General features: G+C 35.0%; 2 protein-coding genes across 4 annotated transcripts in view; one reads left to right on the top strand and one right to left on the bottom strand.

Moving 5' to 3' along the window:
- Window positions 1-478: 478 nt before the first annotated feature.
- Window positions 479-2,756, top strand: LOC311078718 (C-C chemokine receptor type 1). The gene has a single exon (XM_084107697.1). It carries the CDS (start codon window positions 585-587, stop codon window positions 1,512-1,514), a length of 930 nt encoding a protein of 309 aa, XP_083963823.1. The 5' UTR covers window positions 479-584; the 3' UTR covers window positions 1,515-2,756.
- A 3,100-nt stretch (window positions 2,757-5,856) lies between these two features.
- Window positions 5,857-15,244, bottom strand: part of phkb (phosphorylase kinase, beta) — a 74,325-nt gene continuing 64,937 nt past the window's right edge. For 2 of the 3 annotated variants that reach the window (XM_084109119.1, XM_084109121.1), the window contains 7 exons: window positions 15,128-15,218; window positions 13,135-13,337; window positions 12,833-12,967; window positions 11,893-12,022; window positions 7,246-7,353; window positions 6,987-7,127; window positions 5,857-6,664 (listed from right to left, as the gene is read on the bottom strand). In XM_084109119.1, the coding sequence (XP_083965245.1) occupies window positions 6,527-6,664; window positions 6,987-7,127; window positions 7,246-7,353; window positions 11,893-12,022; window positions 12,833-12,967; window positions 13,135-13,337; window positions 15,128-15,218 (946 nt within the window). In that variant the 3' untranslated portion in view covers window positions 5,857-6,526. The remainder of the gene's footprint in view (window positions 6,665-6,986; window positions 7,128-7,245; window positions 7,354-11,892; window positions 12,023-12,832; window positions 12,968-13,134; window positions 13,338-15,127; window positions 15,219-15,244) is intronic. The other variant, XM_084109120.1, reaches the window with a different exon arrangement.

The raw sequence follows: 15,244 nt of genomic DNA, 5'->3' as shown, positions 1-15,244 counted from the left end.
CAGATGAATCTTCATTATAAAAATCCATATAATAAACTATTTCCCATTCTTCCTGGCTATTGTCTATTTACGTCTAATACAGTAGTATACCGCAAATTTTAAAAATACAGTAGCCTAAGTCTCTGTATGTGATGTTTGACGTCACAGAAAATTCCCATGATGCAATGGGAATCACAGTTATTTACTGTAAAGAGAAATAGCAGTATAATACTGGGTGATTTAAAGTAAATAACTGTAGAAATTACAGAAAAGTCTAACAGTGTTGATAAGTAAAGAATGAAGAGGTGCTTTAAGTGGTTTAAATTCATATCAATAAATTAATATTTTATGTACCACTTTAGAATATTTATTACTAAAAAACATTATCAACAGAGATGATAAAGTGTTTTTAATTTTAGAAAACATGTTTCGAGTATTATTTGATAGAAGCAAAACAGACACTAGATCTGAGATTATGCACACAAAAAAAAAAAAAAAAAAAAAAACTACTTCCTGAGAACTCTGTGGGTGTGTTTGTCTGCCAGAGGACATAAGTGTGGTGATCTGTAAGGAGATTGTCTTAACACATCACTATTGCATGTGTCATGGAGAACTACAGCAGTTCCAGTTTAAACTCCACCAGCTGGACAACAGAAAAACTGGTCAGCAGTGGTCTGATGAGTCTCTGCTTCATGATTGGAGTTCCTGGTAATATTGCGGTAATACTTTTCATAGTTCAGCATTTCAAAAAGGACAATTTTACAGTTCATCTGATGCTGAATCTGGCAGCTGCGGACATCTTGTGTTTGATAACCCTGCCTGTGTGGATTTACAGTGAACTAAACAGCATTGACCTATCAACCTGCAAGCTTTTCACAGCACTTGTCTACTGCAGTATGTATTCAAGTGTGATAACAGTAACTATGCTGAGTTTATATCGTTGTTTACGGATTCGGCATCCACAGTTGTGGCCCAGAATAGGCAGAAGAAGAGAGAGAGTGCTGATGTTCTGTGGCTGGGTTCTGGCACTGCTTTTCTCTTGTCCTGGTATTCTTACACAAGAGAACATTCAAAGTGAATCCAAAATGGAGTGTGAAAGAATCCTGGATTCAAAGGCTAGCCTTATTGTGGCTTTAATGGAGTCACTGCTTGGATTTTTTCTTCCTTTCACAGTCATGTTGACTTCATATTATTGCTTACACAAAATGGCCAAACAGGGAATGTTCAGACACAGATACAGACCAACCAAACTGGTGACCCGGATTGTCGTAATGTTCTTCATTTTTTGGGCTCCACGCCACATAATAAAATTAGAAGAAATTTTTGCCAAATTTTTGGAATCACAGCCAGTTCTATCTCCTGTCGGTGACTTTGCTGGAATTCTTACATTCATCAACAGTTGTGTGAATCCATTCCTCTACGCTTTTTCCTCAAAGAGTTTACGTCAACAAAAACCTCCAGTGGAGCACAAAACTGAAGGCTCACAACACTCACAAGGGGGTCATTCAAGAGTTGTGAACATCTCACTGAACTAGTACAGCCTGAAACCTGAATATGGATTAAAGAAACATTTTTTTTATTGAAGTACAAATTGGACCATGATATAAGCACCTTTAAAAATGCATTAGAATGAATTTTAGATAGCAGAGTACACTGAAGAAGAAAAAAAATTGGTCTAGGGTTTACTTTGAAACAGTTTTCACAAATAATTACAAAGAAACGGCAAGTAACACTTTGAATCAAACATGAAATGTTAAAGTAGAAAGACTGAAATAGTATTTTAATGTAAAATGTACTCCAATAATCTTTGTTTTATTTATAACAGAAAAATATATATTTTGTACTGTGTAAGCTTTACCTTTTAAAGGGTTTTTGTTCAATACTTTATTGCATCTCTAATCATATAATATAAAAGGCCACTGTAATGCAAGAACTATTGTCTAAACAACACAATCAATGGTTAAAGTTGATAATGTTCAGATGCATGCTTTTTTTTTGTTATTTCTTAATTTTACATTGAAAAGTATTATAAATGTAAGATGCTGCTTTAACAAATATAAAATGCATACTGTTTTGTGACAATATATCTCATGACCTAATCTCACAACCTTGTTGTGTGAACTGTGTTTTTAGGGAATGGGGAAGCTATGTATTGGCCATTACTAGCATTTAGTATACTGTCTACAGTACAATCTAATGGTAGTGCAATACACTCTTAAGAAAAATGGTTCTAAACAGTACCAAATTAGGGTTCTTCGGCTTAACAATAGCAGAACCCTTTTTTATAAGGTTCCATAAAGAACAATGCTTTGAAAGTGCTAGGACCTTAATGGTGTTATAAATAACCTTTTCAACAATATTTATTTTCATTAATATTAGTATCTTCATATTATTAATATTACTATTATTTTTATATATACTATTTATTAATATTGTTTTTTATTCCTCTATCTGCCTTGTTGCCTCTATTTGGGTTTTACATAAAAAAAACAGCATGTTGTGTCAATTAGGTTGGCTACTTTTATTTTTTATTGACATGGTAGATTGTAGAAAAAATGACAATGCTTTAACAACAGTTGTTAGTTGAATACAATAATAAATAACAATTGACACTGAACACGATATAGATGTAATGAAGACCAAGTTCCAGTGAAATATCTTCACAGTCCTCTTTACGTCCTTCATTATGTGTGTATTCTGAGTGGTGGTTTCTCTCTGCAGATTATGAGGTTATGATACGTGACAGCATCTGAAATAAACAATTCAGTTTAGAGTTACATTGTGTCTCTTCCATTTGATTATGTAAAAGCCAACCCGTAAAAATTCTACGAGGTGGCTAATTCGTACGAATTCATACGACCTCACTCGTACGAATTAGATTTTTGCAAAATCGTACATATTTTACGAATTGCCCAGTTCGTAGGAATTCATACGAATGACCTACCCCTGACCCCGCCCCTAAACCTACCCATCACGTGGGTTTAGACAAATCGTACAAATATCAGTAATGAGGAGGCTTTGACAGTTATAGATTTGAAAAACAAAAAGGCGGGAATAAAGAACCCTAAACTCTAACACAAAGAACCATTTCAGCATATGTTTCTTCAGGACGCTACCGTTCTAAATAGAACTGTTACTACGTGTAAAGAACTTTTAAAGAACCATCTTTTTTTTAGAGTGTAGCTTACTGTTCTGTAAGCCACTTGTGCAATAATATTTGAAAAAGTACCTAGTTTCTAGGGGAAAACACTATTTCAAAAGCTGCCGAGCAACTGTAACAAGTTTACAAACTTGTCAGCTGAGCACTGAGTTGTAGTTTCTGTATTAGTTATGATCTGATTATTTTCCTATTTCCATTACATCATGTATTTCTCAAGACAGTGACTAAGACTGACACGGTTTGAGATTAATAAAGGATGTCAGGTTCTGAATAGTTTTGTTAATTTGGAAATCCTTCCTAGTTTCTCTGAAATGCCTTCCTTCTCTGAAATCTAAATAGACAATAGCCAGGAAGAATGGGAAATGGTTTATAAAACAATCCATATAGAGACCATCTCCAGAGGACAGAAAAACACATGAGAAGAAGGGTTTGGGACTACAGCAGGACTGGGTGGCCAGGCTTAAATTGCATAGCTGTGCATTTGTGATACAAGTGGGTTCCACCGTAAATGCAAAATGGATTTTTTGTTCAAATGAAAGACGAGGCATAGATTCACTTTTTATAATGAAGTGAAAAAAAAGTTTTCACTTTTACTTTTACTTTCAGATTTACTTTTATCTGGTAAAAGTTACAGAAGTCATTCATGAAGTAGGGGTGAGCGGGGCACAACCTAGCACAGGGCTAGATGTAACACACTTGTTTAAAATACTTCCACACATGCTAGCTTGACGAAACTTAGTGTATTTAGTTGCCATATCAACACTATATAGAGAAAAAAATGCGGCAAAATTCAGAAATCTTCGGAAGATATCACTGAACATTTAGGTAACAATAGCAAAAGTAAATTTCTTATGCTATTTTTTCATCTCTGTTTTTGTGTTTATATAAAATTAGACAAATCTGATATTATTTTAATCTTATATCTGTTACTTTTTTTTTACAGATTTGACAGACAGACCCGGTTTGCAGGTGGGGAATGTTGTAACACTGCATTACAATGAGCCCCTATAGAACTACTCTATTCTATTCTATACTTTTATGAATTCTATTGAGAAACCATGAGAAAAAGGTGAATAAAGACTGAGAGTCAATATTCAGAAATGATTAATTATTATTATATTTTGAACTATGCTGTATAGCTGTGTTTTGTGGTGTGTTTGTCAAACTCAATCATGAATAATAACTTTTAATTATTAAAAAATGCCATTATTTTATATATAAAAAGTTAATAATTGTATCTTATTGAGAAAATATTGTAGTTTGTCTTGTTTTTTTGTTTTTGTTTTTATCAGAGAACATGTTACAATATGCACCTCACGTGTTACAATGTACTATGGGGCATGTTGTCACATTTCACTTCCATTCTTTCGGGGTAAATCAAGAAGTATACACCATATTAATGAAACAAAACCACATAATTGTACTAGACGTGTAAAATGAATGCAGGAAAAATGCAGGGAACTATGGAAGTCAGTGGCTACATCAACTGTCTGGTTACTAACATTCATCAAAATATCTTCTTTTGTGTTCAGCAGAAGAAAGAAACTCATATAGGTTTGGAACAACTTGAGGATGAGTAAGTGATGACAGAATTTAATTTTTTGGGGGGGGGGGGTGAACTATCCCTTTAATCAAAAGTGACAGTTTTATATTTAAAAATGCTTGTTCTTTCGAGCTTTCTATTATCAAACAAAAATCACCTTTTTTCCAAGAAAATATTAAGCAGCACAACTGTTAGGGGCCATTCACACAGAACGAGTTTTTCCATTCTAACATCCTACTTTTCCATTGTTTTACTATGTAAACACGCGCTAGACAAACTTTTTCAAAGTAAAATCGCATTGTGTGAATGAGTTGTTAATAAGGGATACACAAGGGTGCACAAGGGATGTCAATGTGATGCAAAGATTAAGCATTATTACCAAGTCCTTTTCACTCATGTCACCTACCTAAAGGTGACCCTCATACAGACTAAGAACAATGAAAACAGACCTGTCAGACCGCCCAATAAGCACTTCAGCTGCACACACACACACACACTGTGACTTTAAGGGGCCTATTAACTTTTATGAGGGTTTTAAAACAGTTTTATTGCTTTTCTCAAGAGGATATCTTGATTTATGAAATAGCCATGCTAAAGTGTACATTCATTTGGACAGGTACCATTGGGTGTAATGGTGCATGGATTATTAACACAAATCAGAAAAAATGCAGCAAGACTAAAGGAAGTGTATAACTTCAAATAGACTGAGACATTTTTTTAAATGGACTGACCAAATCCGCAAAAACAAGCCACCTGCAGCTGTATGACAGATTTTGGCTTAATAACTCATAACTTAGCTTTGTTCAGCACCAATCTCCAGTGTGTAATCTTGTTTCCATCCATTCAAAGCTTGTATTTGGCCTCAGGGGCAGATACAGATTCTTCAGTCTCTCTGTGTTCAATATATTGCAAGTTTGGGACTCATTTCTCAGGAGAACTGCCGAGACCTCTGATTACTCTGACATACACTTAGCGGAGGCTGATGCCAGCGGTCAGCATGATAAACAAGGATCTTGGTCCAAACACCCACTCATTCAGTTAAAAAAAGATTTCTGCTGAGGTTTTCTTCTGGGATGAACCCTAATAATTGTGACACAAGCATCTTTTATGTGACTGTCAAAGATTTGAGGTTTTCAATGCAGTCGACACAGAGAGAAAAGGACAGAAATGGCAATTAAGTTAAAACATGGGCAGTTTATTTTTTAATATAAATTTTTCTTCAGTAGTAAAGGACTGAAAATACTGTTCTTATAATGAGGAAACCAACACACTCAAACATTTTTTTTATATTAGTATTCAAACATACATAAAAGCAAGTGCCATGATACTGTACATCAAGTAGCAGTCATATGCTCTGAAGTTAACTAACAACAGGTTCGAAATGAAAAACAAACTACATTAAGCTCAAATACATGTATACATTATTTCAGAATATACTACATTATTGAACAAAAACAGCTGCAAAACAGCTTCTATCTTCACTTTTAAGTTCACAACCAACAACATCTATGTGACTATTCAAACCACATCCTGAATAATGACATGCAGTTAGTGTGCAATGTGAAGCTATTTTGATCCTAACTTAATAGTTTGCCATGAGGCATGTGGTTCTCTAGACAAAGCCAAGGTGTGTGCTGGTATTGATAAAGGACCTGACGGAAAAAAAAAAACTTATACAATAAGCTTTGGGAGGCTAACAATGCAAACTTTTTTCTTTTTTCTTTTTTTTTAAATGTGGGCCATAACTTTCAAGGTTCTGAAATGATTTATTTTAATTTATATGCTATATATTCCAGACAAAACCCATGTTAGCGAGACTGGGTGTGTATGGCAGTCTCAGTGCTTTAGCTGACAGAACATGGGTCATCTTTACTGGGCTTCACCTCTCCCTGCAGCAGCTGGATCATTACTGCCTTGGTCAGGTAACTGGACGTGCCTTGTTTCCCCAGGGCTGGTGTGTTGTAGAAGGCCTCCATGTTATCCTGTGGATTTTATTTATCTTAGTAACATCACCACAAAATGCTAATGCAAGTGTACCTGCCATTCAAATTCATACTGGCTGCTGCGTGTTAAAGTACATTACATTAGGGCTCTCAATCTATTCATTACATGATATGCTGATTGATTGATTAATTAATTGCATTTATGATATAATATAATTCGAAGAAAATTGCATAACTGTGGCAGGCAAAAGCACTGAACAGAAATTTCGTATTTAGTCAGTATATTGTTTGTTTTACTGTTAAGCCTTGCATAAAAGCCTTCTTGAACTTGAAAGCTTTCACATGTTAAATCTGCCCTCACCAGTTTCCCAGAGCCCCCCAGTCTGCTGCGGTCTTTCTGAAAGTCAGCAAAGGCGTCCTTAACCAACTGGTCCAAATCCACCGGCTCCTGAAACTCCAGCTCCGGGTTTCTTTCCAGTAAAATTGACACCACCATCAACAGCTGCATTCAGGTCATCAAAGACACAAACATAGAGTCAAACAGCAGATAAGGTGAATAATACGCTAGAGTACAAATTCAAAATAAGTTAGGGCTGCAGAAGGGACAAATTGTGCCTAACCTCCACAATTATCTGCCTGTACTCAGCCAAAACGATGTTCTTTAATGTGTCCTCCACCAACAGAGAAAAATTCATTTCATACATGGTCATATCTGACAGAGTAGGTTGCTGCAAAAGAGTGAAAGATGGTTATCTCAAAACACATTTAAAACGGTCCTTTAATGATGCAATACAGGGAGATTATTTCCCCAGAACTACAGTTCCTCTGTACTTGTTAGTGACAAAATCTGTGATGATATTGACAAAATCATGTTGAATTTTATTTGGAAGAACGGATCTCACAAAGTTAGGAAATCTGTTTTGTCTAATATGAATGAATGAATGAATGAAAACTTTATTGAACAACAACAATCAACATGAAGTGTTCAAAAGGATAAAAACACAAAAAAGCCCAAAGGCTTGTTTCCATTGTGGTCCTTATGATGGAAAATATATAACAGTACATGGACTAACAACATTGAGGACAATAAAGAAAAGAAGCATAAAAAATACAAATAAAATAAAGCTAATAAAAACACAATAAAAAAAAAAAAAAAACAATGACTAAATTCCCAAATAGACAAACAGACACACAAACAGACAAAACAGTATTCCTACTACTTCAAGGATTTCTATTTCTTTTTCCTTTCTTTTTTCTTTATAAGTTTAATAACCATTTTTTTACTGAAGATTTAAAATTATAATATGAAGAGCCCAACAGTTTGAGATTTAAAGGTAAACTATTCCACAAGACAGCTGCAGAGTATAGGAAAGAGTACTTTCCCACACAGCTCCTAAAGCGGCAGGGCCTATAATCTGTGGAACTCCCCCTGGTACAGTAATTGTGCGTATCACTAATTTTTGAAAAGTAATCACATAAATACTTGGGTGCCAGATTATTTCTTATTTTATAAACTAAACACAGTTTAAGTTGAGAAACCCTCTCCTCCACTCTAAGCCACCCAAGACTGGAAAAATGGTGAGAAAGAAGATGAGTTCTAGGATTTAATTTAAGAATCACTCTGATTAGTTTATTTTGACAGATCTGTAGCTTGTCTTTAAGGCCTTTAGTAATGCCTGTGTACCAAGATGTACAGGCATAGTCCAGATGACATTGAACAAGCGCATCAGCCAGGATTTTTAAGGTTTTACTATCTAAGAGGCTGGATATTCTTGCTAGGAACTTAGTCCTTTGGCTTACCTTTGAAATAATTTTTCGGGCCATAAGCTCACCTGATAATTTGTTATCTAGTACACAGCCCAAGTAAGTAACTGCTTCCTTGGCTGTAATTTCAACATTACCTACGACTACCCTAAACCCCATAGCCTTTTTCAGTTTATCTCTGGACCCAAAAAGAATTGACTCTGTTTTGCCAAGGTGGAGAGACAGCTTGTTGTCTGTTAGCCAAACACTGAGGTTAAGGAGTTCTGAACTAAGCAGCCTTTCCACCTCTGATTTGTCTTTATGAGAGACTAGAATAGCTGAGTCATCTGCAAATAAAAACAAATTACAGTCTATAGCTGACGACATATCATTAACATATAATAAAAAAAAGAGAGGACCCAAAATAGTCCCCTGGGGAACTCCACAAGTTAATTTAAGTGGTGTGGACAAGGTCCCTTCCACATCTACCACCTGTTCTCTGTCCACCAGGTATGACCTCACCCACTGAAGAGATGCTGGAGAAAATCCTAGGGCTTTTAGTTTGTTCAAAAGGACATCATACTGAACCGTATCGAAGGCCTTTTGAAGGTCTATTAACACCATGCCACAATAATTCCCCTTCTCTACCTCTTTTCTAATAAAGTCTGTAAGATAAAGCAGACAGGTATTAGTGGAATGGGCTTTTCTAAAACCTGATTGGAAGTCAAATAAAAGGTTATGTTCTGCTAAATAACTGTCTATTTGCTCATAAATAATCCTTTCCACAATTTTTGATATTGAACACAAGATAGATACAGGGCGAAAATTTCCAGGATCAGATTTGGGCCCTTTTTTAAATAGAGGTATCACTCTTGCCACCTTAAATTTACTGGGGAAATGTTTTTTTTCAATAGATAAATTAATAAGATAAGTTATGACAGGAGTGATTATTTCAGCAGCATCCTTAAGAAACCTGGCAGAGATGTTATCAAAACCGGTAGCCTTGGAAGGATTTAGGCCTTTAAGTTTTTTTAGTACCAGCTCCTCTGTTACTTGCTTAAAATAAAAAGTGTTTGGCTGAACTCCCTTTTCTTCATAAAACTTATGCACCCTCTGTGGATCACTAAAAACACCTGATGCAGATGAAAGCTTCTGCACCAGATTTCTTGCAATTGTTGTGAAGAAACTATTAAAAGTATCTGCCACCACATTTCTATCATACAATATGGACCCATTAATATCTAGGCCTATTTTACCTTGTTTTTGCTTAGGGTTCTCTTTCGTCCCCAAAGGCCTAAGAGTTTCCCACAATTTCTTGGGATCCTTTTTATGCTCCTCAATTTTAGACATAAAAAAATCCTTTTTCGCCTCATCCACCATTCGCTGAACCTTATTTCTAATTACTTTATATTCTTTAAAAAGAACAGGCAGCTTGGTTCTTTTAAACACACTTAAAATTTTATCCCTCAAGTAAATGGTGTCCAAGATATCATTATTTATCCAAGGCTGTGATCTTTGTTTAATCCTGGTCTCTTTTAATGGGGCTATCTTGTCAAGTATTTCCAAGAAAATAGATTGAAAGCAATCCCATGCTGTATCAACATCACATATGTTGGTAATTTCCATCCAGTTGATATTATTAAGTATGCCCTGAAAATTTTTAACATTATACCCTTTTAAACTTCTGCTTTTCACAGATTTGTGACATTTAATCTGAGCCCTCTTAACTTTCCTGATACAGTAGGTTAAAAAATGGTCACTAATTCCATACACAATGACACCACTTTGTAGAATTTTGCTTGTGTCAGATACAATAATGTGGTCAATGGCAGTTTGGCTATGCTCAGTTATTCTGGTTGGAACACTAATTAATTGGGTTAGACCATGCATTTTCAGAAAGTCACAAAAGCCATTGTATAGTGGCCCTTCTGTATTCAAAACATCAATATTATTATCTGCCATTAAAATGACTTCCTGGTTTAAAAAATCATGACAGCCTGCACTAACGCATTCCAAGGTTTGGATGAAGTCATTTTGATTTGGAGGTCTATAGACAACACCACACAAAATTGGTTTGCTTTTTGGAAGCAAAATATCAATCCACACAGCTTCAAGGTTAACATTGTCCAGGTCCTGTCTTAGATTGAAATCAATATCAGACCTCACAAATATGCAAACCCCACCCCCCTGTCTATTCCGATCTTTGCGAACGATAACAAACGATAGACGTTCTGTGGGTGGACAGGAAGTTTTACATTGTAAAGAATTAGTCAGCTCTTTTAGAATTAGTTGGTTAAAAAAAATGTCTTTGTAGTAATGGCTCAATTTGGTACTATATCCCCAATGCCATATTTCGTAGATTAGGCGGTTTAGAGTTTCTTTTAAAATGTAATTTCACCCCTTCTAAGTTACCGATTTCTCTCTCCAAATTTCACCAACAAGTTTTACTTGCTTGGAAATTGTGTTATGTGCACAATTTTTCTCCCCACAAAGAATAATTTGAACATTTTAATCCGAAACAAATCATTTTTTATGGATAAGTGGTATGATAGAGGTATTGTTTTTGTTTTGGATTTATTTAAAAATGATGGCAGTATACTGGACAATGAAGAATTTATGACTTTGTATAATTTTCCTCTGCCTGCTAGAACTTTCAATTCTGTCATCAAAGCTTTGTCTCCAAGTTATGTGCATTTATTTATTTTAATGAGAGAAAAACCATTATGCCCAAACTTTTATTGGATGGAGTTAGCCTTATTGATAAAAAATGTAATAGTAAACTTATAAAGCTATTGTTACGTTACACAGTTTACACATCCCCTCGATGTAAATTTTTCTGGAATCATTTTTTTGACAGTATTCACTGGAAGAGGGCGTGGTTACTCCCAGAGAAATATTGTATGTCCAATAAAATTAGAGAGGTACACTTTAAGGTTCTTCATAATGTTTACCCAACCAACTCACAAATTGCCTCTTTTGTTGATCTCTGACCTGTGTGTATTTTGCAAAGTTGAGGAAGAAACTTTGCTTCATTTATTCTACCACTGTAATCAGGTTGCGCCTCTTTGGGAGAGCTTGGGTTGTTATCTTTCTCATTTTATCAAATGTGATTTAAACTTTTCATTGAAGGATATATTCCTCTATTTTTCTGGGAGTGACTATGCTATTGATAATGTTGTTAATTTCTTTGTGTTGCATTGTAAATTTTTTATTCACAAAAACAAATTTCTCAAGACTTTATTGCTGAGATTTCCCTTATTGTAAAATCTCTTAAACTCATTGATAACAGTAAGAACAACAAGTTTCTTAAGAACTATGTACAGTTTTTTCTTACTTGTTGAGGAGTCAGTTATTGTTTTATTTTTTTTTATTTTTTTTTTTGTTAATGTATTCAATGCAGTGCTGTTTCTTCTTTGTAAAAGAAATAATAATAGTAATAATAATAATAAAAAAAACTACAGTTCCTCTGCAAAACTATGCTTAATATTTCCCCCCAAAAAGATCAAAGGTTTAAGAGGAGTTACCTGAGGGAGACTTTTTCCTCCAACCATGATGCCATTACGTGTTCTCTCTAGGATTTGCCAAACGCGGTCATAGAAGCCGAGAGGGGTGCGGTTGAGGGAGCCATCTATCTGACGTCTATTAAGCCACGATCTATAGAAACATGGAAGACCAAAACAAATCATCCAAATTGGTAAAACGGACAAATCCCTGAATGCTAACTCTGCAGCTAGACTCATTTGGGAGATAATACATAAATTATCCAATCAAAATTCAGGCCTCGGTAAGATATATTAATGCTTTTGAAATAAGTCCCTTAATAATGCTTAGGCTGCATTTATTTGTTTTAAAAATACAGTGAAAACAATAATATGGTGGACTATCATTACAACCTAAAATAGCTTTGCTCTGTTTTAATATATTTTAAAATGTCATTTATTTCTATGATAGTAAAGCTAAATTTTCAGCATCATTACTCCAGTTTTCAGTGTCACATGATCCTTCAGAAATCATTCAATATTCTGATTTGGTGTTCATGAAACATTTCTTATTTATTATGAATGCGGAGACATTCATATATTATGAATGTGATTACTTGTCAGTATTCTTAAATATAAAGAACACATTCTTGAATACAAAGAACAGAATTTATTTGAAATAGAAATCTTTAGTAACAATGTTAAAGTCTGTACTGTCACTTTTGATCAATTTAATGCGTCCTTGCAGAAAAAAAAGGATTCAATTATTTAAAAAAATAAATAATATTACTGATCCCAAGTTTTGGATGATGGTGTACATTATCAGAATATCAGGTTCTTATTTAAAAATGATTGTTAGTTGCCCAATTAAAAGCTAGTATTATATAAATGATGATAAACTGTATACTACTGTTGCAAATGGACACGGCAAACCATTCACGTTTGGCAGGTATCTACAGAAACACAGATGGTGGGTATCCTGCACCTGCCATTCTGCTGAGGCTGGAGGACATCCAGCAGGAGCTGTTTGACATCACTAGGGGACATCTGGTAGATGTCCTGAGGTGGCATGTCCCCAGCACGAATCTTCAACTCATGTTTCATTGCTTGAACAATCCACCTGATTGAAACATGAGCAAGACAAGAAAGTTTGTTAAGGAAACCCGTGTAAATAATGTGCAGAACCTAATGCAATATATTTATTATTTAGAGATGCGAACATGTTATTTCTATTATTTAGGCTCATGTTGTGAAGCTCATTATCTGAAAAGAGAGGGGACAGAATACCCCACACGGATCTTCAGCATGCCACTGAACAGCTCTGGGGTGTTGGAGATGATCCAGCCAATGTGGATGACCAGCTCTTGCTGCAGCACGGCCTCTCGCTCGCCGTGAGGGCTGCACTTGCTGTATATGATGTCCTTTATGACCCCCGGAGACAGTGGGTTAGAGATCACAATCTCCTCATGCCCAAACAGTCCCAGAGTCACCTGGTAAATCAGAACTGCCGTCAGTCTGTATCACGATGGATGATTTGTCAGAGAAGCATTTTGGTCATTTCTATTTCTTTGAAAGGGTTTTAAATGTACTGCAATGACTCAAACCAGTATTATCTCTTTTTAAAATGTATAAATCCAACCCGATATTATGAAAAAAAAAAAGAAAAAAAAAACTATTTTACCAGGTGGTGATTTCATTTGAATTTGTACAATGTGATGTGTAAGGAAATGTTTGATTTTTATAAAGACCGTAAGCATGAAAGGTCCACCCCTAAATCCAACCATCAGTGAGGCGTAAGCATTTAAATGTACACATGAGATTATAAGAAATAATACAAATTAGCCACCAATTCACAAAATACAGTGTAGTTATGAATTGTCACAAAATCACAACATTCCAGTACATCTATCCTTTTCAAGGAAAGCTCCCAAATAATATGAATGAATGTGGTAATAGGTCTATACAAGATGTTCTATTAAACACTGCAGATCTGCATAAAAATTACAACATTATTACAGCGGTCCCACATATATATATATCAGATGTATGCAAACTTTTTACTATGAAGGGCAAACATCTTGATTAAAGGTTGTGGGCTGAAAGTAAATGTTGCTTAATATCCAACTATATTTTATAAACACACACACACATCTACATTTTATATATATATATATATATATATATATATATATATATATATATATAATTTCTTTATAATAATAATAATTAATAATTTTCTATTTTTCCTTATGATTGCATGGCGGGCCAAATCAAAGGTCATCAGGTGCCACCTTTGGCCCGGAATACAGTGGTATTCAATATTTATGAATACCACTGTATTAGATATCAAAATATAGCATAAATTTAACAAAAACAAGTTTGTTGGCTTTTAAAAGATAAAATCTACTTGGGTACTTTGTGGTTCTCAAATGTTAGAAGAAGAAAAAAATCAGTCTAGTGTGATTTGTTTGTAGAAGCCACTTGGTCTTTGTTATCTATGCAATAAAAATATATATAATTTGAGTCTGGCTTAAGTATGTGGTGGCTATCTCCTTATAGTTCCCAGCAGACATCAATATTGCTCTGCTATGGCAATTTACCCAAATACACATTAAGTAGGGAGCACATAGAGCACATAGGCTTCTTTAAATTAAATAAGGCTAAGACTCTGTGATTCTACATGCAGGTCAGCTCAGACTGCTCTTGTATGCAAAGAATGACCCATTTTCAAACCAAAACGTACCCATTTATCTTACCCACAACATTAGGCCCCTAGGATGCAATTTATATGCAGATTCACTGCTAGTGCGCTACTCTGATGAATCATTTCACAACCACCAGGGGCTAAACACGACTATGTTGGGAAACTATGGCAGTTCATTAAACAAACACTCCACACCACAAGTAATGTTTGTCTCAACACAAAGCAAATAAAAGGTAAATGTACACTGAGGGTAAATGTAATGCACAAACAATGGGATGGTTGCAGGCGTTCTGGGTAAAAGCGATTTTTGCTGCAAAAGGAATAGTTAAGCTTCAAATGAAAGCAGGTTAGCTTTGCCAGTGATGACTGATGCAATTAGCTATTATTCTGTTGTGTAATAGGAAGAGGAGTCCATCATGACTTCGGCATATAACTGATGTGAAAAGAACACATTCTAAGCTAATTTTAACCTTCTTATAATTAGTGAACATTAAAATGTTTGACTTCATTACATTTTTGACTTGTTCGTTCATATCTTATCTATTATTTAGGCCCCTGTTCCTGTTTTTCACTTACCTGCTTGCCATGAACTAAAACACTAGTAATGCTCGGTGCAAGGCTGTCCACTAGTTTAGTTAAAAGACTGGCAGCAAGGCGCACAACGGACCTGGTGAACACAACACAATACAACAC

The sequence above is a fragment of the Abramis brama genome (genome assembly GCF_963993115.1).
Source record: "Abramis brama genome assembly, chromosome: 3".
In the NCBI taxonomy this organism is placed as follows: domain Eukaryota; kingdom Metazoa; phylum Chordata; class Actinopteri; order Cypriniformes; family Leuciscidae; genus Abramis; species Abramis brama.
Note: the sequence above shows the minus strand (reverse complement) of the source record. Positions and strands in the feature narration are given on the sequence as shown.